The 25791-nt window shown below is 45.8% G+C and overlaps 4 protein-coding genes across 9 annotated transcripts in view; 1 reads left to right on the plus strand and 3 right to left on the minus strand.

The window, feature by feature from the left end:
• The window catches only part of LOC120897926 (sodium/calcium exchanger 3), a 116490-nt gene that overhangs the window by 61980 nt on the left and 28719 nt on the right, over window positions 1–25791 (plus strand). For 5 of the 6 annotated variants that reach the window (XM_040303153.1, XM_040303152.1, XM_040303151.1 and 2 more), the window contains exons 3-4: window positions 3283–3374; window positions 10655–10803. In XM_040303153.1, coding sequence (XP_040159087.1) covers window positions 3283–3374; window positions 10655–10803 — 241 coding nt within the window. The remainder of the gene's footprint in view (window positions 1–3282; window positions 3375–10654; window positions 10804–25791) is intronic. The other variant, XM_040303156.1, reaches the window with a different exon arrangement.
• Window positions 19176–21383, minus strand: LOC120897933 (cytochrome P450 6a22-like). Its single transcript, XM_040303164.1, has 2 exons — window positions 20044–21383; window positions 19176–19940 (listed from the first exon to the last, which is right to left on the minus strand). The coding sequence occupies exons 1-2, from the start codon at window positions 21143–21145 to the stop codon at window positions 19525–19527; spliced, it is 1518 nt and encodes a 505-aa protein (XP_040159098.1). The 5' UTR covers window positions 21146–21383; the 3' UTR covers window positions 19176–19524.
• LOC120897934 (probable cytochrome P450 6a14) lies at window positions 21572–23527 on the minus strand. Its single transcript, XM_040303165.1, has 2 exons — window positions 22360–23527; window positions 21572–22298 (listed from the first exon to the last, which is right to left on the minus strand). The coding sequence occupies exons 1-2, from the start codon at window positions 23447–23449 to the stop codon at window positions 21883–21885; spliced, it is 1506 nt and encodes a 501-aa protein (XP_040159099.1). The 5' UTR covers window positions 23450–23527; the 3' UTR covers window positions 21572–21882.
• Window positions 23770–25702, minus strand: LOC120897927 (neuroligin-4, X-linked-like). The gene is made up of 3 exons (XM_040303157.1): window positions 25587–25702; window positions 24095–25506; window positions 23770–24029 (listed from the first exon to the last, which is right to left on the minus strand). Exons 1-3 carry the CDS (start codon window positions 25650–25652, stop codon window positions 23843–23845), a joined length of 1665 nt encoding a protein of 554 aa, XP_040159091.1. The 5' UTR covers window positions 25653–25702; the 3' UTR covers window positions 23770–23842.

Consider the following 25791-nt stretch of genomic DNA (forward strand, 5'->3'; position numbering starts at 1 on the left):
CAGCCAAACCCAAACCAACACCGCTTTTCCGCCACGGGTAATAGAAATCATTTATTGTCCTACTTAAAAATTGTTCACCGAACCGGAAGCGGATGGCGACAATAAAAGCAAGCGCAGTTAAAATGCCACCATTCTTTGGACGGTACGAACAAAAGACCACGCACGAATGCAAATCTTCGTGGAACGATCAGCATTATAAATTTATTGGTCACGGCACTGTCAGCTTTGTGCGCTGCTGTGTCGCTGTTACCATTTTTGCCACGTCGACGCGTCCGGTGCACTCCGCTTACTTAGCGGAGGGTATTTTGGCGTCCAACAACGTTGAACAACGTTCTCGTTTGCCCCTGGGTGTCTAATGATTTTATCAAGATCATGAAACATTCTTTGAGCAGGTCGGCGATGTCCTAGCGGCTAAGGGCCAAATTTCCAAAACGATTAGACATGATAAATGAGCTAGGTGGGTGGGTTAACAACAAAGATAGTAGGGACGCTTCAGCTGGAGCTGGGGGAGTATAATTACAGCCACCAAGGAAAGTACAACTCAAAGTGTTGTCCAGGCTCTAGAAATACAAGTGATACTTTTCACGCCTTACCGTTGATTGCAGAAGATAGTTAGTGCTGCTGCAGCCAAGCACAAAACAATCGTTGCATTCCTAATGTGCAAACGATGGTTAACCGAAGGAAACCCAACATCACCTTGAGCTCGTGAATAGTTTAGCGTGTAAGTCTGCAGAAAAATAACCTTCCAGGGACATTAAATATAGACAGCGAGTTGTATCAAGCCATACAAAACCATGTTGGATGTTTTTATTGTTAATTGCTAACATAACGAACAGCACAAATGTACCCATTCACTACATACCGACTAAGCATAATATTGAATTAAGTCCATTTAAAACATTTAAAATTGATGAAAAGTGGCATAATGAAACTAAATTCCTTTTCCACTTCCCAAACAATCTAACAAAATATACTACAGTTTATCATCACTAGATCCGCAATTTTTATTATGCTTCTAGTGTAATGGTATTTACTGCCCAGTAGTCGGCAACACTAATGCAATGCTGGCTGCACTCGAATCATAATTCTCCCAACGATCGCGAATGCCCGCTCCGGCTGTCATAAACCAGTTTTACGTCTTTATTTTCCCACCGTACCTCCTTCATTGCACTGCATTCACATTCGCGACGGGGTAGTTATGGGGTAAGCTCCAGCTCGAAACGTCACAAACGTGCAGTTCCGCCGGGCACGAATGTTTCACTTCATTGGACCACACTTTGTGTTGCCTGGATCACAAAGTTTAATAACGATACCCTCGATGGTCATATGAGTGTGCAGGTTGCAGCATCTCCTGCCCAGCGAGTTGGTGCGTTTTTTTACCACACATTTACACCGTCTATGAGCAGCTGGCTGGCGGAGGTTTTATTTGGTCCAGCAGCAAAACTTTATATTGCAAATCGTTTATAGTTATTGAAGGGTTGTGGCGATGAAGTCACCAAATGGTCAACTTGAGTGGGATTGTATAAAATACAATGATGTTTATTATTTGAAGCGTCTCTTAAATGGACATATTGCGTCGTTAGGAACTACACTGCTGCTCAGTAAATTTTAGTAACATTTACTCTGTATCACCAATTGTAACCACAAAACGTGACCTAGATTGATTGTTACACTACGCTCTGTTTAAACGCTTCATTAGCCTCTCACCCATCTCGTCCTAGTTTATTTTATGAATTTAATTCAATCAACCAAATTAATGCGAGATGAAAACCACCAAACCCCATTAGCGGTGCATGAAATCGTAAAGTCCAAACATTACCGCTGCTTGCATTTTCCTGCATACAGACCCGCGAACCTCTGCGAAGTCTGTTTTGCAACACCCAGCGCAACGGATGGTTGCGATGGGTTTTGAACGGACATCGTCAGCATTTTGCTTCCTCCTCATCAGCACCATCATCACCATTCATCAGACAGTGCGGATGGGAAAGCGGAAGCGCTCTCGGTACCAAACCTAACCTGCTTGCTAGTTGCGGTGTTTATGGACCACACCGATGGATGGATCTGTTTAAATATGCAACGCCAGGTTCCGGCCGGGAGGTTAAGATTCAACCGCCAGCAACACAGCATCCACCCATGTCCGACCGGCGCCCGGCGTTCATAGTAGTTGATGCCTGTTTTTCTGCCTTCCGGCTTACCTAACACTACCACCACCATCATCATCATCATCATCATCATTTCAACTTCTGGGTTACTGTGGTCGCAACATTACGGCTACACTTTTGACAACCGAAGACACATCACGTCCGACAGCACGTAACAGGGTGCACGCAGCACGGGCGTTGCTTGTTTACAGTGAAAACCACCCATCTCCAAACACACTGTCTCGGCGCGTGGTATGTGCTAATCGACATGCTTTCGGACATGGCGGATTTACTGACCCAATCACACCCCCAACACAATCGCCTTGAGGGTACGGATGGATTCCCTGCTGCCCGAGTGACATGATTTTATTTTCAATGAACGGTGTTCTGGGAAGCGCACGGGGAAAAGTTTCCCGACTACCCTTCCGGTTTCGTCGGTCCGAGCATAGCTTGGGTTCGCATCGCAAACAAGTCAGTTCATCAAATCATGGTTTTGGCGGTATGGCTGCACATTCAAGGGGTTGGAGGGAAAGATGTAGCAGGGATGGAAATTACACTGTGCTGTCCGTACCTTTAGGACATCACGATCCACACCACTTGCCAAACGGAAGGAATAACGGTCTTAAAACAACCCATATCTTGCTTGCCGGTTCCTCTTACTTGTGGTGTGAAGTTGCGCACTTTTTGTGCCTTGCCTTCCCGTAAGCTTGGTACATTGAAGTTGCGAATTCGTTTCATAATTTATTTTGTGGTGTGAAAGTTTTCATACTTTCGTGATTTGATTGTGCGTAAACTTTGGTCTTATCTTTTGGCTCCTTCCCCCGAGGAGTGGAAAAGGTGTGTGATTTTGCCTTTTTTTTTCAAACAGGTTGATAACAATTTTAAAACATTCAAATCTGTAGGGTGACGTCAATTGAGAGGGTTGACAAGAATTAAAGAACTACAGTGTACAAGTTTGAGCAAAATATAGAAATGTTTTAAGCCAACCGTTTATAATGTTTGCTTTCTAGTCAATTTAACGTCTAAATTGATCAAGCGTGTTTTTTTTTTTCAATTTGTACCACATGCAATTAAATTCACTTCAATTCTGATACACTTTTCACTTTAACACATATCCTTTTCTTCATTTTTTTTTTCGCAGGAAAGTTATCCAACTCATCATCATTGAGGAGGGCAGCTACGAGAAGGATGTCCTGCTGTACGTCAACCTGGGCGAACCGCAACAAATCGGAGGTAAATGGCTCGTCGCTCGATCCCACTGCTCGGCATCGGTTTTTCGGTTCTGCTCTCGCTCTCCCTGTCTCTCTCTCACTCTCTCCCTCTGTCTCTCTTGTTCTGCGTCTTTATTTTCGTTAGTCCTGATCGTCTAACCGTTTGACTGGTTTCCCTCTTCTCGATTTCACTCGGTATCGTGAACCGAAATGCAACATTCGTTTTTCCCGTTTACCTCTGTTTCTCACTCTGTCTCTGTTGTATCTTCTCTGTGTGAAATATGCTCTTCGTTTCTTCTGCTACTTCGGTGTATTGTTGTTACTCTTGTGTTGTTCTTATCGGTAGGTTGATTTTGCTCGGTTCAGCTAGAAAAGATACACGACGGCTAGGAGTTAGAGAGGGTTTTGGAATCAAATTAGAGTTATGGTCCCTCCGTTTGGCTCTTACTTCTCTCCGCTAAACATGCTCCTCGGTTGTTCGCTACGTATCAGAATGTACTCGATTAGAAGGCATGGCACTTTGCTGCCTCATCAGAAATCACTCGACCAGGCGCCCTGAGGCATAGTCGAAACATATGCTTTGCATTTCATGCGTCCATTTCGGTAAAACGTTTTCATTCGCCTTAGCAACACCGCATGCGATATGATTCGTTACCAGCCACGGCTGGTGCAGTGTGCCAAAACAGATCAATTCTTCCGACACTGGCTCACGGAATTATTACAGCCATCTTCAAGCGGAGCCTTCCCGTCTAGGAAAGGATTTGCTTCACAAAAACTCAACGTCCCAAAGATTTGACGACACCGAAAGCCGCGCCCCAACAAAGCGCCTTTTGTGCAAACATTCGTATGAGAAAATTTTGCGTTGCAAATGCCTTTCTCTTCGACTGACTTTGCCGGCTTGCTTGCTGATGTCATTCGGATGTTTGACATGGCATATCTCACGCGCTAGCCGTGGATCGTTTTGCTATGAATACATTATCCCCAGCCCCACTTCCTCCTTCATCCCGCAACACTTGTGTACCACAGCGCAAGTGGTTGAGCTTCGGTTGACAAGACATTTGACGTGCTCTGTTCCAAACGGTCGTTGCGTACCTGTTTCGGCACTGGACAAACATCCCATGTCGTACAAGTCGTTCTTGTTCGTTATTCGACACAAAAGAAGCAACATCCCGTCCCTACCGCCAGTCTTACGACACACACATAAACTCACGGCTGGCGTACCCTCGCGTGGATAAGAGGACAACGTGCATGGAATGGTAATTTTTGCCCAACCCATACCATCGTCGCAACACTCCTGGCGCCCCGTCGGGGAGTCAAATGGATCGCTTCGGTGTGACATACATGTGGAAAGCATAGCTCATCTTCTTTGGCCGCTCGCCGCATGAAGACAACTTCATTAAACCCAGCACACCTGCCCACGGTGTACTCGGGCTGGAAGGATCGGGATACTGCCTTGATTCTACGTCTTGATTGGATTGAACAATAGATTGAAAGATGTCCTTCCGTCACGGTGTTGGGTCATCAAATTCTATTGCCATGAACCCCCCACGAAACCAGGTGCGTTTTGTGTCCGTGAATTACGTAATAAAAGAAGCGCTCGTATTATTGATCGGTCGGACTCTTACTGTGATGGTTACTTTATTTTATTTATTTACCAGAAAATAGATGCAGTGATAGTATGGCAACAGGTTGCTAGTGAGCAATCCAGGCTTTTTCTTTTTTCTTTTTAGAAAATGTTTCTCTCTAAGCAATAATAAATATGAGCCATTTTTGCTGAATAAATTTGTCCGCACTAGAACTCGGTGCGGGAAATCAATCTTGTTTCCTTTTCCGCGCGAGTAAACAATTGAGTTATTGTTCCGTTCAATTGTAAACAAAGTATGCTGTTAATTTTACCCTTATCCATCCTTTTTCTCCCCTCACGTTAATTCACTATAACCGCCCAACAGCACAGGGCCAGGGCGTTGTAAATAACTCTCAAAATTCAATCGACGCTCCCTCGCGAAAAGATAAACATCCCATAACTCTTCCACTATCAAATGTATAATCTTTGCTCGCTTTCTCTCACCGGTGTTCGCCGGAGATTTCAAGCGGCGAAAAAAAAAAACTCCACATGCACCCTCTATCTCGACTATTTCACCCTCGCAGATCCAGCGGAAAAGGGAGGATTGTGAAAATAATCACTTCATAAAATTTTTTTAAACAATCTAAACAAACACCGTTGCCTTTGGCAGCACGGAGCTGCTAACGAGAGATTGTACCAATTTTCTCTATCTGATCGCTGACGATGTTGGCGAGGTTGGGTGGCAGTTGCTCGATGCTCGGTGGGCGTTCGATGCACACATTCGATACAACAATGTGTTTATTTTGGTTTTTATCGATTCAAGTGATAGTTACGGGTGATAAATTTTAACTGCGAAGCAAACACTACGCAAGCATGTTATGCGTTTCGATTTTCTCCCGTTTCAATGGGCCAAACCACCTACATTGTGGGCTCTGTTTCGGCATATCAATTTCTGAGAAGTGATGGAGTTGGAGCCAAACATGAGTAATGTTTATTTACAAACATGAGTAACATTTAAACAAAAATCTTCCACTCATGCTAACACAACGCCAAATAAATCTCATCAACAAGCAACAGCAATTGTCGCATCCAGTTTTACGCTAAGCGTTCTTTTTAGAGCCGGAATCGAGTCATCGGCACCAGGCTCCTGCTCAGGCTCAGCCTCAACAAGAAGGACAGAAAACCAACATGGACTCGCTCTGTTTACAAAAGCTTACAACCGTTGTCAACCCCTACGGCACGAAGCGCCTGCCTTCTAAAGAGTACACCCTTCTGAACTGCCATTCTAGTAGGTAGCTCAGGTGAACGTTTGTAAGGTCTGGATCCCGTTTTACCACCTTTACCGTCTTTTATCATCCTCCGTGTTTGCCCTGTTGAGTGCTCAGAAAAATGCAGCAGCAGCTAGAGTGATTCCTCGAGTTCTTGGTCTAGGTTAGGTTACGCAGGGAGTTATTTGGCTCAACATTTGCGCTCTGCTCGTACCCGCTATTGCGCTCTACCATAGTTTTCCCCCCATCATTAGTAGTTCGTTAGGCGCGTAGAAGTAGTTTCGAGTTTGTTGTTGGATTTTTTTTTTGTTATTGTTGTTGTTGTTGCTGCTGTTTTGTTAGAGTTCAACCTTCAACCTAGCAGAACGTGTACATGTGCCAAGCCCGCTAGGACGACAGTCAATCTACTTCAAACGTAGTACCGATGCGAGTAGGCAATAATGTCCCGCGTAGTTGACTTTACTTTATAATATGTGTTTACGATAGAGTTCGTATGGCTTAACCGTTGTTTCGTTGTTTCGTAGTACGTTGTTTATTAATGTTGATTTCGTATTATATGGTTTCCTCTCTTTCTCTTTCTTTTTCTTTTTCTTTCTTTTACATATGTACCAATGATATTCTACTAACGCTGCTCTGTTTGTACTGCTACCGTACTTAACTACCTCATGGACGTTACTTCTCTCATGGCCGCACTGCGGTTTCTTTTAAATTCCATCGCTGCTAATAACATTCTCACTAATGATTTTCTCATTCAACGTTCAATCTGTTCTTTCAATCCTTCATGCTTCACTCTGTATTACGCCTTTACTAATTAATAATATTTCTTGTGTTTAAACGATACACCCTTTTCATTACTCTTCACATTCAACATCCACTGGCTGTTCTTGCTGCTAATGATTGATCTTTGCACTTGCGCCGTCTTGTACTTACTTTACCTTAATTTCATTCTTTCTTGTTGTTTTGCTTACGGCTTTACCTCGGTACAATTTCAAACTGATGCGATGCGATTATCACTTCAATTTGTGCACGTACTTTAATTTCTTTACCCAAAACTTGTACTGTGTTAATGATTGGCCACATGTCTACGGTAAACGCAACCATTCGACGACCTGCATCTGTATCCGGCATCATCTTCTGTAACGCAACGCATGTACAAATGCCTCCGGTGGTTGCTCAACAAATCCTTCCGAATGATTTTTTCCGACTTGGGAAATGGGTTGGACATGCAAAAATCCTTTCCAACGAAAAATTAAACACAACGTGCCCCACCCAAATCTTTACCAATCCACCGCCGTAATGGTAATTCAATTGGTTTCGAACATGAACGCGAACGAAAACACCGAACGAATGCCGATAACGAACGATCAACGATGTTTGATGGGCGCCACTCAAACACCGAAAACAAAACCAAACATGACAAATCCACAAATTTAATGAAATTCGGATTCTATCGCTTACGTGTCGATGTTGTTGAATGCAAAACATTCAAACCAAAACAAAAAAAAAAAACTGCAAATTCGAACACAAATGTGTACGCAAAACATATTGTCACTGTGCGCGCAATGTTGATGGATGGCGTGTTTTTTTGTAAGTAATACTGTCTTTCATTTTTTTCGTTACCTATTTGCCATTTATTTTTGAGCTTCTTCCGTACGGATGCACCGTTTTGCACGAACGTTTATCGCTTCCTTGTTTGCCGCAAGCACCTGTTTTGAGGATGGCTTATATATCGAGCACCCGGTGGACCTAGGAGTCCAGCTCGCACACGAACCTTTACGTTCACAATGCACCGATTCCTTATCTTGGCAATGTTTTTGTTTTCATTCATTTTAAGCTTAATCATTATCATCGCTAGTTGCAGCTGAATGTTTAGCTTTGTGTAAGAAGCAAGATGTAAAGCCAAGGCAAAGGAAAAACAAACTTTTTTTAAAGCAAAGCAAAGGTTTCAAGTTTGAATTATTTCAATAAAACGTTCATTTGTAAAATAGTGGTATGGGATTGTTAATGTTAGTCATACCGTGTTTAAAAGGGAAATTAAATTTTGAAATGCAATGTTTCCAAAAATATATTTAAAAAATTCAATTCACGTGTACCAATTGCCCGTTTCTCCTGAGTAAAAAAAGTATTCTATCAATATGTAAAATTTAATCAATTGCTATAACATCTAAGCGCTTGAAGTACTGATTCAGTCTGATAATGGTCTACATATTATTTGGAGGACATTTTAGTTTAATGGAGACGCCTAGTTCTTTGAAGACGCGTTGATAAATGGAGACGCCCGGTCGTTTGATGACCTAAAATCAATAATACATGCACAACTGCACTATTTTGCGCACTTTTCCAATCTCATTGGATATCTTGCTTACTAAATCCATATTTTAAAAGTACCTATTAGTTTTAAATTCCGAAACAAATGAATGTTAAAAGTCACCATCACAACCCAGGTAAATGACGTTCCTTCTCCTTCGATATTAAAACCCGACCGCACTATTGTTGTTTGCCGGCACGTTCCAAGCGCATCTCGTAGTAAATGTGCATTTAATGTAGCTTGTAATTTAACTTAGTAATTTTGGTTAGTTTACATGTTTATGCCATTGGCTACAGCGTGAAACTGGTAACGTTTATTAATTTATTCTGCTTACGTGTCTCATCAGCACCGCATTCGCTTAGCAACACCGTGCGAGTAAATAGTTTAAGGTGCCATGATTGGCTGTGGTTTGCTTTTTGTTGGTTTCCAGTTGTACGCTGCTTTGTGTTGTTTTTCGTTCATTTTGTACAGTTGTACGTTTTGGTTGGTTTTTGAAAATTTGTATTATTTAATTATTCATTTATTCAACATTTGTAAATACAGCAGTCACAAAAACTAAACACAAATGTTAGTAGCCGCTTTGAACCACCGTAAACGGTCCCGTTGCATGGTACGCAACCGTGCCAGCCTTTGCATTTCATTTGGCCGTCCTAGCTCAATGCTTGAGCAATTTTAGAAAATCCGTTTTTTGCCTTCTTTAGATACGTTCCTTTTTGAGTTTGCATTTTTTTACATATTATCGCTTCTCTTCATTCTCCCCGCTGTCGTTGCAACAAATTGCTTTGCTTATCAGAAAAATCAACAAAAACCCACGCTTGCCGTTTTTCTGACACACAATTCTGAGCTTATCCAAAATCCCACATTCCACCAACTCGGCGTGTCTTGCCTTTTTTCATCTCTGGTTGCCCATATACACACATACACGCACACAGAAAATGCATTTAAACCCCACGCAAACATGGTACAACAATTTTCTCCTTGCCTTCTGCCTTTCAACGGGGGTTTTCTAAAACATGTTGGTTCTGCACTGCTTCACTCCCGCTTCCACCGTACGGTAAAAAACCACAAAACATACAAAACTACAACCTCTAGAATGGCACCAACGGGAGTTCCCCTCCACCCGATTGTATGTTTTGCATTGATACTCATTTGCAATGTACGACCAGTACGTCCTTTCTACGTCCGAGTGACAAGCAGAAGTTGTACCTTGTATGCAACCAACCTTACCACATTGAAAGCATATACACACACACTCACACACACACACACACAAACACAGCCGCATTCTCCTCGTTCATTCCCATCACAACACCAACGGCACAAACGCTCCAAAACTCCAAACTCAGTTTGGGGACGAACATTTTAAAACAAAACCACTGCAACCTTCACGTTTTACGTTTCGCATACAACCACTGTCCCCGGGCGCTCTATTGCCACGTAACGGAGTTTTGCTATTCTTAGGCAAAGCGTATATGTCTAGCGAACAAGCAAACTGCAAGTACAATTTCCACCAACCCTATGCCCATCTCGTTGACAACCAGCCACGGCCACAGCAAGCAAATGCAAATGCTCCCGTGTTCTGTCCCGAACCAACCCCCTTTGTGTCCTACGTACACTCTGTGCCAAAAGCAACCAATAACTGCGAAAAATACGCTCAAGCTATCGTTTCACTTTTCAGATCATTGTGCTCCTGTTTTTTTTGTCTCCTAGATTATGTACGTCTGTCCCATGTACCTTGCAAAGTTCATGCGTGAAATCATTTGTCCAAATTTCTGTTTTTTTTTTTTTGTATAATGGTGATTGTACTTTCTGTTATTTTTTGACAGTTTTATTGTTCCTTTTATAAATTGGTTTCATTCATTTATTTTGGCTTTGAATAAGGTGTTTTGATTTTGTTTTTGTTTTTATTCAAAATCTTTATGTTCACATTTATTTTGTTTTGTTTTGTTTATTTGTTTACTTTCATACGTTTTGTCAAAATTCTGTTTTATTTACTGTTGTTAGTTTTTATGTATATGTTTCCATTTTTTTAAACTTTAAACTACTTTTTCAGTCATCCTTTTGAAGAAGCAAAACATGTGACACCTTCGATTAGTTTCTAATCCGTTTTCTTGTACTCCTATTCCTCTCATCGATGGCGACTCGGCTCCGGGCACGCACAGATGACCACGTAACAGGCATCATTGAGGCTGCGGAAAGAAAAGCTCCCGAAGAGCTGACGGAAGAAGACAAAATGGCACTGCTCGGTCGGCCGAAGGCTGGTGATATTGTTAGGGCACAACTTAGGATAAAAGAAAGTAAAGAATTTAAGGTAAGTTCACGTATTGTTTTGTTCTATTTCGCGTTTATTATCTATTTTTATGCCTTGAGTCTTTTGAATGTTAATACCAAAGTCCATATAATACAGAGGTCGAAGCATAGCTCGATTTTGGTCCACCATTTTGAAAGCTTATTTTTGACAGTTAGATGAAAAAGCGTTCACAAACGATTCCAAACAACCATACACTTTTTAGGGCTAATTGTGCATTTTGTGCTCAAAACTTAGTTTAACTATACATTTCTTTCTCATGAACGTGGCATGGAGTAGTTTTTTCAGTAATTCATCACTTAAAAATGACCACAATCAGAAATCTGGCTTCTTAGCTTTGACCCTCTTGAGCTGCACAAGATTTCGTCGTAATTTCGGACACTGATCTTGTTGTAATTGATAATTTCACTATAATTCTATCTTTTCTTGATATTCGTCAACTTTTTAAAGTACAATATTACAAACAAACGATGTAAAAATGGCCGAAAATGCTTTCAGACCACTGCATGCACAACAACTAAAACCTCAATGTATGCTACGATGAAACTATTGAAGCTTTTTCATCCAGCTGTCAAAACTTTCCCACGCTTTTTGATCAAATGTTATGGACGACTCGACCTCTGTATTATATAGACTTTGGTTAATACTATGAGAGTATCGAATAGGCCATCGTTAACGCAGCTAACCATAATGGGAATCATAATGCAAGAGCAATGCAAATTTGTTTGCATCTTCAGTTGCATTGAACAGTGACATCGTTTGACTGTAAGTTCATTTCACGCTACACGTCTCGTTCAATTTGCTTGAAGGGTGCCAAATTAACTAATACTACAGTCGTCTTTGGGCGATCAATTTTGAATCGCTCAGCATCTTAATCAGTACATTTCAAATGTACGCTATCTTTGCGTCTGAGCAAGTCTTTGCGCTCTTGACAATTGTAGGTTAATGTTAAACAGTTTCACGAGCGGTAATAACTTCACCATGAAATGAAGCAATCGCGGCTTGCGATGACAGTGCTAAAAGATCCATTAATACAAACGGATAAAACTACAATCACTGGCAGATTGCTTGACACTCCGGGTGTCGTCGGGATTGGCAGCCCTCGGCGCAGCATGCTGCACTGTCGATCACTATTTGCCAACCATCCCGCCTTCATCCTACGAATTTGCCCAATAAACTCTAGCGCAGTTACATTCAACGCAGCACACTGGCAGCAGTTCGAGCAGGGCGAAGCACAAACAAACAAACCATCAAATTCTCATCAGAGCCCTCCACTACGATAGGTCCTTCTTTATCGTCAACATCTTGCCGCACACAGCCCCAAGTGGCAGACACTTTCCAGCGACTGTCAGCTTCGCGAACGGTCGATTGCCGTCATCCAGTAGTTGGAAAATGGATAGCGAAACTCGTGGCACGGAGGGTACGGAGGCACCTTCACCATGTCAGCAGCAGCATCATCATCCGGAACGCTGCCGGCAAGCCCGCGGCGGACCGTTCAACCGAAGTGACTTTGCAGGCGTCGAAAAAGTCAATAAAATATTTGAAATCTTTTCCATCTACAGCGCAAAACCCTTGCCGGAGGGTCGATGTACTGTTGGGGATGATAATTTACTTGCCCCGGGGGTTAACAGTTGGGCTGAGGATGCTGCTTAGGGGGTAGTGCTAGGAATATAGACGCCTCGCACTGTCTGCAGCCGCGAACTGTCGTTAGTGGGATGTTGCCAACCACCGCACACCCTCAACCGTTAACGGGAACGGGTCGCCCAATGCCCAAGATGACCTAATTTAAACGATGTTTTCCAATCGTGCCACTTAGGAGTGGCATGGAGAAGTGAACCACGTTCCACTTCACCTACCTCGCAGCCTGTTGAAAGGGAAAATCCAACTTACCAGCTTTGGTGCGGTATTTGTCGTGTCTGCTTTTGATCGTGCTTCAACAAAAAAAAACTCGCCCTGATTTTACACGACCCAAGAGCAGGACGTTAGTTCATTTGCCATCGTTTCGCTGAACAATGTTGATACCAGAAAAGCTCTTTAAAAACGCAGCCTCTGAAGCCTCGGCTCGAAATCAATAATGGCAATAATGAAGTCCAGGGACGGCTTTTCATCCGGTTGGCAGGCAGATTTTTGTATTTACTCTTTCTTTCTCTGCTACACCATGGTTCATTTGGCAATTTCAATGCGGACAGTTCCGCTCGAATTACAAAGGTTCTTTGCGATTGAAGTAAATAAAATGTGCTTTTTGCCTCCCTTGCACAGCAAAATTCGATTCCATCCAAATGCCAACGAGCAACCTACAACTACAAATGAAATCGGAAACAAGACGAACGGTAAGCCAGCAAAACGGGCTAGTCATCCCATCGGGCTTGGATTTGGGCGAATGGAGAAACCACAACCAGCCTGAGCTGACCGTTGCAATGGATAAGTAATTTTACTGTCTGTGGTTATTCCGCTTCGTTCGGCGCTTCGTCGTAGCCGATGTCAGAGAATGTTCCCGTCAGCAGGAATTTTACTGCGGTTTTCCCGACCAAAGCCCATCCCTTCTGCCGAGCACAAGTCTGTTCCGGAATGTGCGGAAGCATTACTGTGGGCATGGCAATCGAACGACGACAACGACAACGAAGAAAAAGATGATGATGATGATGATGATGAAGAGGACAGCTTTTGATCTGCACAGCTCTGGGTGGTTCCTTGTATGGCGCTTTTCCGCTTCATTAGATGGAACGTTGTCTTTTCCAGGAGGAAGGAAGCGAACGCTCGAACCATGCAAGGAATGGAATCCGGGCGAACGCTTCCCACGGTCGTAAACTTTTGATGCTGAAGGGAAAGCGCAGCTCTTTACGGGTCTTACCTTTCAGAGGGGTCTTTAAAATGATGGCACTGCAAATTGGATTAGAGGTATGGAAATGATATTTTTATAAGCGACGGCACGACAGGTAGCTTGCCGCTCGTTGCCGTGGTAGTGGTTTATTGAGAAACGGGACGTCCTGATACGACGCAAATGGTGTTCAAATTAAAGTTTAAATAATGTTCAAGGGGAAGCGCACAACAAACGGGAAACACCTGTCCCCGAATCGATCCATCATTCATTCGGATAAGTAGATAATCCTCTTAATTAGTATGGAAATTCAAATGTCGTTTATAAATTAGTCAAAAGTTTTGCCTCCGTTTGCCATCCACGTTCCATTCAGCGCTTGCTTTTGAGGGCAGCGTTGAGCGTTGAGCCACACACTGAAAGCTTTGCATTCATAAAATCTTCTGTAATTGGATTAATTCGTTCACAGGAAGATTTCTGTGTGACAGGAAGCCTTGCAGATTCGTTTGACCGTTTTTTAGTAAGCCTAGTCTATGTAAGAGTCTAGTATCTTGCAAGTCATTTCCAGTCATACAGTCATTTCCATTAATTCTTTTAAGAGAGCTCTCTAACTAGCTTCGCATTGAACCTCCCTTTAAAGAAGGGAAGTTTAATAACAAAAGAAGAATGAACAAAAATCACCACCACAGCGTGTTGACTTCCTGCAAAAGGAATGCACTCTCCACTCTCAAATCATCGGTCATCCTGTCCATGAGTCAAAACCAGTGAAATCAACATATCCGAGCATCCATTTAAGTTGACCTCCAACCGAGCCCGTGCCGTAGCAATCCGTCATCGTCACGCGGTGTCAAAGTGAATCTGAAACGGTCCACTATTTACACGACCATGCTTTCCCGCCTCTGGTGCGTGCAAGTGTCGATGCGAACGGTCCCTCGAAAAGGCAACGGATACCGCAAATTAACATTCAACTCCTAAGCCGTCCATTTTCTCGCAACAAACCAGATTCGAGCACTGCATGGAGAAGGTTTTGCTGAAGGAGTGTTTTTGGGTGAGGATAGAGGTAGTGAAATAAAACATTTCATTGCTCATTAAAACTTTCCCGTTTTCCCGGTGCCGTTGGTTGGCATTCTCCCAGGTAGTGTGGCATGGTGCGGCTACGGTAAGAGGAAATGCGAGCTCTCGGATTATATTTGCACCGCGTGGTTGAGGTCCCAAGGTCAACGGTTACAGGTTGAAGCAACCCATTTTCCACTACCACAAGTGCTCGCTTGAAAGTTTAATTCAATGAAAAGCCATCCGGCTGACAGGAGAGGGAGTAGTGCAATCGAAATTATGCTTTGTAAAAGACGATGATACGTTTATTAGACTTCCGAGACATGGAATTAGCATGCAATGTGTGCTTGATAGGGGAAAAAAGCTTTGCTGAGCAAAAAGGAACACGAAAGGCAAAGTGAACTTCATTGTAATATTAATATTGTTGTAAAGCACCTTCAGCTGTCGGTGACTGCTTCTTTAACGGGTTTTCCACTACCTTGTGACTAATGTACTTTTCTTCGTTTTTCAGGTAAGCGTCACCATTACTCACCTTCACACACTAATCTGCACGAATGTAGGCTATGATCCTTGTTATCAGCGGAGCTTTGGGTGAGTCGCCAACGTATCGTGCCGCATTACTTTTTTTTTGGAAAACATTACTCTTTTAGCTATATAAACGCTCGTACCAAAATGTTAAATTTCATCAAATTTTGCGCACAAACACCAAAAATTCTCAATCTCTAATCTTACGGGTCACTGGTCCAATCAATCTGGTACCATTGCTGGACTGCGGAAGGAGATACGGTCCCTAGGACAGAACCGGCCAAAGGGAAACAGAATAAACCTCAACCTAACCTCAACCGAAAGGTTAGCTTTATGGTCATTTTCACTCCCGCTTGTGCCATCTATCTCCGGCAACCCTCTCTCGAGGGATTCCCTGTGCCGTAGCTTCGATTTTATATGCTCATCCATCGGCTTCAATTTTGACCTTGTTCACAAGTGGGCCAGAAGAATGGAAAGATTGATATTGTTAAGTTGAGTATTTGTCTCTTTGTTTGCCTCGGTTACGATCTTCGGGTCGGAGCAACCTTCCAGTCCCTGCATCAGATAATCCGGCCAAGCTTGATGGTTGCTGCCGAAAAAAAACAAAAAAATCTCCATACCTCGGACGGCCAACTTCGACGGGTATTGCAGTATAAATCCCCATATTACCTTTTTTCTCTCTTCTTTCGGTAGACGAATTTTTCTTCCACCTCGGTGCCCATACCAAAAGCAAAGCGCTCAACAACACAACGACAAAAAACACGCGCACCCTTGCCATCACTTCTAGACCTTCGCCTTTCGGCAACCACTGGATAACAAAGTTATATTTATGGCAACGAATTCAATAAACCCTGATGGCTCGGCTGATGGCGTTTGTCGCTCATTTCTGTGTTTATGTTTCGCTCCCACTTTCTTTCGGCACAATCTCGTAAGCCATTGGGCGTCCATTTACTGTGCCTCTCTTGCGAACCGTGTCGTTGGCTTATCTTGTACCCTCGTTGGGATTCGTATCTGTATGGATCGAGTCGTTTTGTCGTTTCTTTTAAAATGTGTTTCAAAAATTTCGACGCTATGCGTTTGCGATGTTTGCATTGTGGCACAAGTTAAGCCTTTTGCAAATATTTGTCCAAAATGTTTGACATGTTCCCGCTTTTCTGTTGATTGCGTGTGGGGAAAGAATATCTGCTTTCGAAGCATTAAACACAGCAAAAAAGACGGACAAAATAGCATTCCTCGTAAATAGTAGTTTTCAAATCTGCTCTAACGAAAACGAACTTTATGATACTTCCGTTTTCCCTTTCCCCAATTTTGCATCATTTAGCGTGATTCATTTCGCGTGGAAATATGGGCACATATTCCATCATACGATACCTGTAATGACATTAAAGCTTTATTGGCAATCTAATGGCGTACCGGTACGCCCCATGTACCGGTCCTATGTCGATAAAAAGGATAAGCGAAATCAAACAACGGCACACGAGTGAACCGCTTGCCTACCTTGCACACGAAGTACACCAACGGCAGTAGCACCACAACCACGAAGACGTTTATTTTGTCAATGAAGCTTTTGAAAGGCTTACGCAAGGGCGTCACACTGTTGAGCTACCATACCTATCACACACACACACAGTAAAACGATGGCATGAAAATGGGAAACCGTTACTACGCGATGGGACATGCTTCCGGGTGCAATCTCCGTAAAACGACAATGTCACGGGGTTGGCTGTTGTGATAAATGCGAGAGCTTTATGATTTGTGCTTAACGGCGTAGACGACATATTTGTGTCGAGGTTTTTTTGTTGTTGCTCTCTCTCTCTCTTTCCTTTGCGTTACCTTTCTCATGTTTGATTTGCCGAGTAAGGTTTTTATGGCGCCACAGGGAACGGATAGATAGATGGGTGCATCGAGCATTGAATGGTTGACGAATTTTCCATCCATTGAACGGATATGGCAGACGGGCAGAAGGTGTACATGATTTATGAATTTTCACACTAGCCTACGACGTGGAGCAGTGTTTCTTTTCGTTGGTGTGTAAGAAGGAAAACAAGATGTAAAATATATGGTCACTGATATTAAACAAAGTCTTATGGGCTCGTGCCTTGTACCGTGCCTTACATGAAATTTAATGTGGTCGTATAGCACTGTACTCGGAACTCAACATTTTGTTCACTTTGGGTACTTCTTTAAGTCGCAAAGCAAATGGCATCGGTCTCACGTGCTGTGCCTCATTTACATAACAAACAACGCACGTTTTCCCCCCGGTACGCTCGCCGGTTTATTTGCGTATCTTTCGCCACGCAAACAACAACCGTAATTGATCAATTGTGCGTAATTAAATGGACCATTTAGCGTCACCGGCGGCAGAATGGTTTCGTTTCATTTACGTTGTGCCCCGTTCGAACTGATACCTGTTAAACTTCCATCCTGGCACTGCCATTTGGCCGTCAAACGTCCAGCTTTTTCGGTCGGTAAGCACTGCCAAAACCCGCACTCCACTGCGGGTACTGCGCGATGCTACGCGTACGCGTACAGCCCGCAAACACATCAACTTTTTACGATAGGAATGGGGATGTTGAAGGAGAGCAGATGTAGAGGCACGGTGTTTTCGCCAGTAAGCAAATCAAATGCCAAATTGTTGTACTATTGTTTTACGACACAATCGCCGAGCAACGGTTCGTCGCCTGTTGGCTCGGAATCGATGAACGAGGGCAAACGGTCCGAGGTGCGTGTGCGCCCAAATGTATGCTTTCCGCACGACGTACCAGTGACGGTGCCGAATTGCGCGGCTACACACAAAGCGCAAGTGAATAAACCATAGACCCAGCACGGTAAATGGCACCGTAAGCGAACTTTATCATGTACTTTCGGTAGTGGAGCATTAAAAGAAAAAAGTGGCAAAACAAATGTAAACGGTAGCTGCTAGGTGGGCTGAATGGGAACGGTGAGGCAACAGAAGGCAACCGGAAACTACCGTGTATAGGAATAAAATTTAATTCAATTTCGGTATGCCGTTTCAACGTGGTGCTATTCTACCGTTGCTAATAGAAACTGAAACGGCCACATGTACACATACATATATACATACAGCACCATAGAGGCATAGAAATCGTTAACAATAGGGAGCAAGAAATATTACTTTCATTCTAATGCCGATTGCAAATTTTCCCCCACCAAACAGTCGACCCAAGGTGTATGTGTGTCTGAAGGGCGCTACAATGAATGGAAAGTCATTTCCCGTCAGAAAAATAGAATACTGACAAAAAACATCCCTCCACCAGTACGCTGCCTCGCTCCGTGCCATTGATTTTGGCAAATTTATCGCGCTCTGGTCTATTGGAAAGCCCGAGCGCACACCTGTTCTAGGTGGCTTTCGCGGTTCGACCTTACTCGCCGCTTTTCCACCATTTGTCAAACGTTGAGTTCCCACGCTAGCGAATGACATACGTCATGTCCTTTATTCAGATAGCTTTCTCCTCCGCAACAATAGGCTTCTCACCATCCGGGGAGACACACACACACACACAAAATGGCCGCACTGTAAGCGAGCAGGGCTGTGACGATAGGACGAGCTGTGGGAAATTAATTGTAATTTATTGCCCGTTCAAACAATCGCCAAACAACGCCGAACTTGCGAGCACAGGTGATGCTCATCACTTATAGCTTGTACTCGGTGGATTTCGGAGCAAAGGTCACTTCCTAGTGGGCTGCTGGCGCAGCCATTAACATATTGCTTGGGATTGTTGATTTACGAGCATGCCAGACAAACGCTAAACGCTGACAATGGAGACGCTGACACGACGAGACATTAGTAACCTCGCGATGCTTAAGGGAAGACGGTTAAGCGAGTTTCTCTACTCTTTGCCGCCGTTTCGATATGCTATAGATGAAATATGATGTATGGCGATGCTTTCGGCAAATGTAAACAATAGAAGCTTACTATAAATACAAAACAAAATCACAATTGCTCAAGCACATGCAAACGTAGCGTACTGGTAATAGTTTAGGTTGTTTATAGCGATCATACGTTCATATGCATCGTGCATTGCACCTTATTTGTTAAATTGTCTTCGCTTCGTAGCATTGCACTTTTATGTCGATTAGTAATTCCTGTTTATTTCGATATAGTTTTATCAGTTTTCTTATTTTTTACTTCGGTTGCAAACAGTCTAATATTGACGGGATCATTGCAGCAGTAAGTAACCTAAAAGAGTAAGCAAAATATGGCAACAATTGGTTTGGCAAAGCCAAACCCCGACCCCAGATAGACATGTCATTCGTATCAGATATCAAACATTGACCGACGCGATAAGGTAGCACAGCTTGGCACAGCTTCACAGTTTCGTTGCGTTAAGCCAAATGCCTCCTTCCGCCTCCAGTATGGAGGCCGTTTTCGACATCCGGAGCGGCATCTGCATACGCTCGCTGACGGTGAACCTCAGCTTGCTCACCATCTGCACGATGCCAAACTTTACCTCCAGCAGCCCAAAGCGCATGCCGATGCAATTCCGCGGCCCATCGCCGAACGGCAGGAACGCGTGAGTGTGCCTTGCGTGCGTCGCGGCCAGTGTAAACCGATCCGGATCGAAACGTTCCGGGTCGGGATAGATGCTGGCATCGTGATGTATCGCGTAGATCGGTATCATCAGCATCGTGTCGGGTTCAAGCGTTACGTTCGCTCCCTCCACCTTGTACGGTTGAGTGGTGACGCGTATCAGCTGCGGAACTGGCGGATACATACGAAGTGTCTCTGCAAAAATAAATTGCACACACGGTGGTTAAATGAAAACGATACTCCAGTCGAGTTGGCTCTGAGTGTTATTCAGCCACTACCGGGGTTGGCCACTACATACCATTGATGACCTGATCGAGGTACGTCATCTCCTTCAGTGCGTCGTACGTTATCTTGCCGTCGTGGAGTTGAAGCTGTTCCAGCACTTCCGCCCGCACTCGCTCCTGAATGTCGGGATTGTTGGCCAACTCGAACAGTGCGAACGAGAGCGTTGTCGAGGACGTTTCGAACCCGGCAAAAAAGAAAACAAACGCCTGCGCTGCCACCTCGTCGAGCGTCAGCTTTTGCAGTCCCTCCGTTGTTTCGTCCTCGACCGTACCTTTGTTCTTGAGCTGTATCAGCAGATTGAGAAAATCGGGCCGTTCGATCGAGTTCCGTTCCCGATCCGCCACCGTCTCGGTGACAAGCGGCATAAAGAATGACGTCACCTCGCCCGGTAGCACGGGTAGGCGCAATCGTTTCGCCAGCTTCTTAAACGAGATGAGTGCAAACGCGAGCATGTTTCGCCACGCTGGAGGTTTAAACACCTTGTCGCCAATCTCGAGCAGCTTGGAGCCTCCGTTTTTGAGCGAATTGCACTGCAGCCCGAACGCGCACGAGCCTACCACGTCGCAGGTGAAGCACTGTGACAGCAGCTTCACATCCAATGGCTCATCCCGCTCGACGAACCGATTCACCGTGGCCAGAAACTCGTCACCGATCTCGCAAATCGTGCTGAACATCAGTTTGATCTTGCCGGACGTGAACGTGGGGCTGAGCTTGTTGCGCAGATAGCGCCACCGCTCACCGTCCAGCGCAAACAGATGCCCGGACAGGGGATCGTCCCGCTCGTTCACGTACAGGCCACGGTCGTGGAAGCTGCTAAAGTCTTTCACCAGTATGCGCTTCACCATGTCCAGCTCGGTCACGATCAGTATGGGCTTGAGCATAAAGAACAGCCCGACGAGCGGGGCCGACTGTGCTTTACCTTTTGCGTACGCTTCGTTCAGCACATCGTTGAAGTGAATCTCGGACCCGACGCCCTTCATGTTGCCCAGCGGGAAGGACGCTTCCAGCTGGGGTAGGTTCCGATTTGCCCAATGACGATAGTGCTGCTTCAAGTAGATGTAAAGCAGGGTGAGCGCGGGGAGCACCAGAAATAACACAACACTGACGTAACCCATGGCGCACAGATTGTTGCCTGGACGCGACCAAGTCTAGTAACACAATACGATCTGCTCCCGTCCGCCGGCAGGAAGCAACTGAACGCTCCGACATTCTCTATTCAACGCAGAGCGACGGAGAAACCATTAATGGGCATCAGCTTCAACCACACCAACACACAACCACATCCAACGCGTTTATCTTTCAACGCTTCTGTACTGGTGCGAAGCTATCTAACACGCTGCTTGGGTCAAGTAGTTTCTTCCCCCACCGCTGATAAATTCAAAAAAATCATCCCCTAACAGCACACCAACCCACCCACAGCTGAGTACGAATACATGTGTGTACGACATATATAATTGAATGAAAAAAACGCGATTGCCACTGCGCAGATCCCTCGATATTTTTGGACACGCTTATCGCGGAACTAATTTTAATCTTTTGGCTCAATTTGAAACGAACGCTGCCACCGTGAGGTCTTTGGTTTTATTTGAATTTTCGGCGGCCACACCCAATTTCATGTTTGCACGATACAACAACAAAAATCGCATATATGATCCATTTGCTGCAAGTCATTGTTAGCACATCAGCTTGAAGCGCGTCATGACCTCTTGAAAGATGAATTTGTTTATTCCTTTTGCACACTATTGGTTCGTTTGTGTTCGTTTGCGCTTTGCACACTTCCTAGAGAGCAGCTCTAATGCAATGCACGATACAAATGCTTGCTTAAACATGTGCACAAGCTCAATAAAAACGCTCACAACCGCGACGCATTTAACCAGATGCCCCCTTCCGCCTCCGGGAAGCCCGATCGCTTGGACATTCGCAGTGGCAGTGCGGTACGCTCGTTAACGGTCAGGCGCAGCTTGTTTAGAACCTGCACCAAACCAAACTTCACCTCCAGCAGCCCGAACCGCATGCCGATGCAATTCCGTGGCCCATCACCGAACGGCAGAAACGCGTGGCTGTGGCGCGCCTTCATCGCGTCCGCTGTAAACCGATCCGGATCGAAGCGGTACGGTTCGGGAAACAGGGCCGGATCGTGATGGTACGAATGGACCGGTATCAGCACCATCGTACCCTTCTCTAGCGTAACATTTAGCGACGGCAGATGGTACGACTCGTTCGTCACTCGGAACAGCTGAGGAACTGGTGTGTACAAGCGAAGCGTTTCTGTAATACAAGAAAAAGTGAGTGCAACACGCTTCGCAATTGGTTCGAGACGGTTGCTTACCATTGATGACCTGATCAAGGTACGTCATCTCCTTCAGGGCGTCGTACGTTATCTTGCCGTCGTGGAGTTGAAGCTTTTCCAGCACCTCCGCCCGCACTCGCTCCTGAATGTCGGGATTGTTGGCCAACTCGAACAGTGCGAACGAGAGCGTTGTCGAGGACGTTTCGAACCCGGCGAAAAAGAACACGAACGCCTGCGCTGCCACCTCGTCGAGCGTCAGCTTTTGCAATTCTTCTGTTTCTTCGTCCTCGACCGTACCTTTGTTTTTGAGCTGTATCAGCAGGTTAAGAAAATCGGGTCGTTCGACCGCATTTCGCTCCCTATGTTCCACCGTGGACTGTACCAGCGGCCTGAAGAACGTCGACACATCACCGGGCAGGGCGGGCAGTCGGAGGGCTCGCGAAAGCCGCGGAAAGATCCCGATCGCCATAGAGTACACCATACGCATTGGGCTTGCCCGGAACACCTTGTCGCCAATCTCGAGCAGCTTAGAGCCTCCGTTTTTGAGCGAGTTGCACTGCAGCCCAAAGGCACACGACCCTACCACGTCGCAGGTGAAGCACTGGCACAGTAACTTGATATCGATCGAGTCCCCGCAATCAATATACTTGTCGAAGCAGGCGAGCAGCTCGTCTCCAATTTCACGTATCGTAATAAACATTGATTTGATCTTGCCGGACGTGAACGTGGGGCTGAGCTTGTTGCGCAGGTAGCGCCACCGTTCACCGCCGATCGAGAACAGATGCCCGGACAGGGGATCGTCCCGCTCGTTCACGTACATGCCGCGATCGTGGAACAGGTGAAAATCTTTCACCAGTATCTGCTTGGCAAGGTCGAGATCGGCCACGATCAGTATCGGGCTGATGAGAAAGTATACCCCGACTGCTGCCGATTTGCCCCGCACCCGTCCGTACGCTTCATCGAGCATGTCGTTAAAGCCGCGCGTCGTTCCCACACCCTTCATGTCGCCGAGCGGAAAGGATGGGTCGAGTTCGGCAATGCCTCTGTCTCTCCAGTAGCGGTAGCGGCGCCATACGTAATAATAGAGTAGCGTTGCCACCACCACCACCAACAACAACCACACTGTCATTCTGCGCGAACGCCCAAAACGTGACGAAAATGGCGATGCGCACTAAGCGACCGTTCAAACAAGACTAGTCACGCGAACGTTAAAAGCGAGCGACAGCTAACTCGCGAGAATGTGACGAGTGCCCACCGTGAGCGAGGGAGAGCTTAGCCGAACACTGACCGACACTCAATCTAAAGGCGTCGCCGGGAATGTGCGTTGTGGTTCTTTTTTACTATCAACAGCTACAACGTTTCGTGCGCAGAAGCATGCTCACAGAGTTGTAGCCTTTGTTTTATTAACCGTTTGCTACTCACAATCTAACACTCTATCTAACACGGGTGTAGTCAACGAAAGTTAAACCTTTATTATAGTAACCATCATCCTGTTGCAATTTTGTAGTACTCTGGTAGGTATCTAAATTCGGAAAATATTGTTTCCATACCGCCCAGCCAGGTCTAGCCACTGGCTGTAGCGGCTTGCAATCGGGTTCACCTCCATGGTGAGATCATGCCCTATGTTAAGCGTCGCGTCGATCATCCCCGGACTGAGCGGTCTCCACAAGGTTCCCTGCAGAAGGGCGTCAGCAGTAGGGGTGGGATTTCTATGTGGGAAACGCATGAACCAGCATTAGTGACACAGCAATAAACAACCGGAAGAAGAGCTTACCCATCTCTGGCAAAGTTGGTCCACAATCGCAACATACGTTGGCGCACCGTTGCAGCGTGGCTAGTGATCGGAAGCTCACCTCCGCCAAACTGTTTCGTTTCGAACAGATAGCAAAGGTCGTCTCCATGTATTGCTCCCGGCAACGGGATGCCAGCGAACTGTTTCACCAAGTTCAGGTCACCGTCGTACTTAAACTGGTACAGGTAGACGGACGATCGGCTGGCGTGCCGTTTGGCCATTTCAAGCTGCGGATACGCAAACTGATAATCGGTAAGATACACGCTGAACTGCGCTAGCAGCGCCGGGCTTAACGGTTGACTCTGCCAGTAGTACTGCCGGAAGGCTTGGCTCACCGCGTTCGACGCGGCACTGCCCGCCGGAATGTTCCACACGAACGGTACGAGCAGGTGCGGATTGTTGTTGAACGTATCGAAGATGCCCGGATTGGTGACCATCTCAACGGCGCTAAACAGTAGCGCATCCATATCGGTAAAGCCTGCCATCAGCGGTACTGCCCGGTACGATCCACTCTCGATCAGTTCGATCGGCAGCCGATCGAGCGCAACTTGGCCCGGTGCATCGGCTGGTTCAACGACGGGACCGAACTCCAACGGTATCATCAGTTTATCCAGTGTGGGCAGATCGGGCTTGATCAGATCACGGTACGGAACCTGACGCAGCGCCGACACCAGCGTGGCCGTATCGGTTGTGTGAATGCCCAGTTCCGCTGCTATCCTTTCCGCCTGCTGGCGTGGGTTTGGCTGCAGCGACCAGGAGTTAATGGCCGATCCGCTGTGGGTGATGGCGCGCTCGAACAATCCCACGGCCAGCGGGGACAGCGTGAGGAAGTGTACCAACGCACCGCCAGCCGACTGGCCGAAGATGGTCACGCGGCCAGCATCGCCACCGAACGCACCGATGTTCCGCTGTACCCAGCGCAACGCCTCAACGCAATCCTTGATGGCCCAATTGCCCGATGCACTCCGATCGCCCGTACCGAGGAATCCCAGCACACCGAGCCGATAGTTGAGCGTTACAATGACCACATTTTCCGGCATAAAGTAGCGCGCCCCGTACAGTGCGTCATCGCCCGAGCCGCCAACGTAAGCACCGCCGTGTACGAACACCATCACGGGCCGAGTGCCCACCAGCGAGGGGCTGTACACGTTTAGATAAAGGCAATCCTCTGCCTCGGTTGGTAGTGCATCGGGCGTCGGGCAACTGCTTCCGTGCTGGCTAGCATCACGCACACCCGTCCAGGCAGCCCGTGGGACCGGATCGGCGAAGCGCAAGGCACCGACCGGTGGCTCCGCGTACGGGATGCCTTTGAAGGAGTAGTACGTACAGAATAGGCCGCAATCTTCGGTCGTTCCCTGTACCTGTCCGCTGGAGGTGCCAATAATGGGACGATCCTACAGAGAGTTGAACAAATTGCGTATTGCGTGCTTGTTAAACTGGGCCACACCCAGCATTGGAGCGTTCCACAACCTACCGCACTTTGGCCACGGGCACTAGCCAGTGCCAGCAGCAAAAGCCATGGGGCACGCTGGAACCACATGTTGCGCAACGTAAACTTCAGCGTAAACTGTCTTTCCACACGGGAGCGTATTGCAGAAGCTTTTATACGCTTGCGGTTGGCGGGTAATTGTTTTCGGAAGTTTTCCGATTAGATACTGAACGGTTTATTTTTACAACTC

The sequence above is a fragment of the Anopheles arabiensis genome, chromosome 2 (assembly GCF_016920715.1).
Source record: "Anopheles arabiensis isolate DONGOLA chromosome 2, AaraD3, whole genome shotgun sequence".
In the NCBI taxonomy this organism is placed as follows: Eukaryota; Metazoa; Arthropoda; class Insecta; order Diptera; family Culicidae; genus Anopheles; species Anopheles arabiensis.

Excerpts from the sequence above, each read along its gene's own strand:
- LOC120897933 (XM_040303164.1), bottom strand. The coding sequence starts at position 21,145 with ATGGGTTACGTCAGTGTTGTGTTATTTCTGGTGCTCCCCGCGCTCACC. Across the intron at positions 19,941-20,043 it reads CCTCGATCAGGTCATCAATG|AGACACTTCGTATGTATCCG; the intron begins GTATGTAGTGGC and ends TTATTTTTGCAG.
- LOC120897934 (XM_040303165.1), bottom strand. The coding sequence starts at position 23,449 with ATGACAGTGTGGTTGTTGTTGGTGGTGGTGGTGGCAACGCTACTCTAT. Across the intron at positions 22,299-22,359 it reads CCTTGATCAGGTCATCAATG|AAACGCTTCGCTTGTACACA; the intron begins GTAAGCAACCGT and ends CTTGTATTACAG.
- LOC120897927 (XM_040303157.1), bottom strand. The coding sequence starts at position 25,652 with ATGTGGTTCCAGCGTGCCCCATGGCTTTTGCTGCTGGCACTGGCTAGT. Across the intron at positions 25,507-25,586 it reads GTGCCCGTGGCCAAAGTGCG|GATCGTCCCATTATTGGCAC; the intron begins GTAGGTTGTGGA and ends AACTCTCTGTAG. Across the intron at positions 24,030-24,094 it reads ACCAACTTTGCCAGAGATGG|AAATCCCACCCCTACTGCTG; the intron begins GTAAGCTCTTCT and ends TTTCCCACATAG.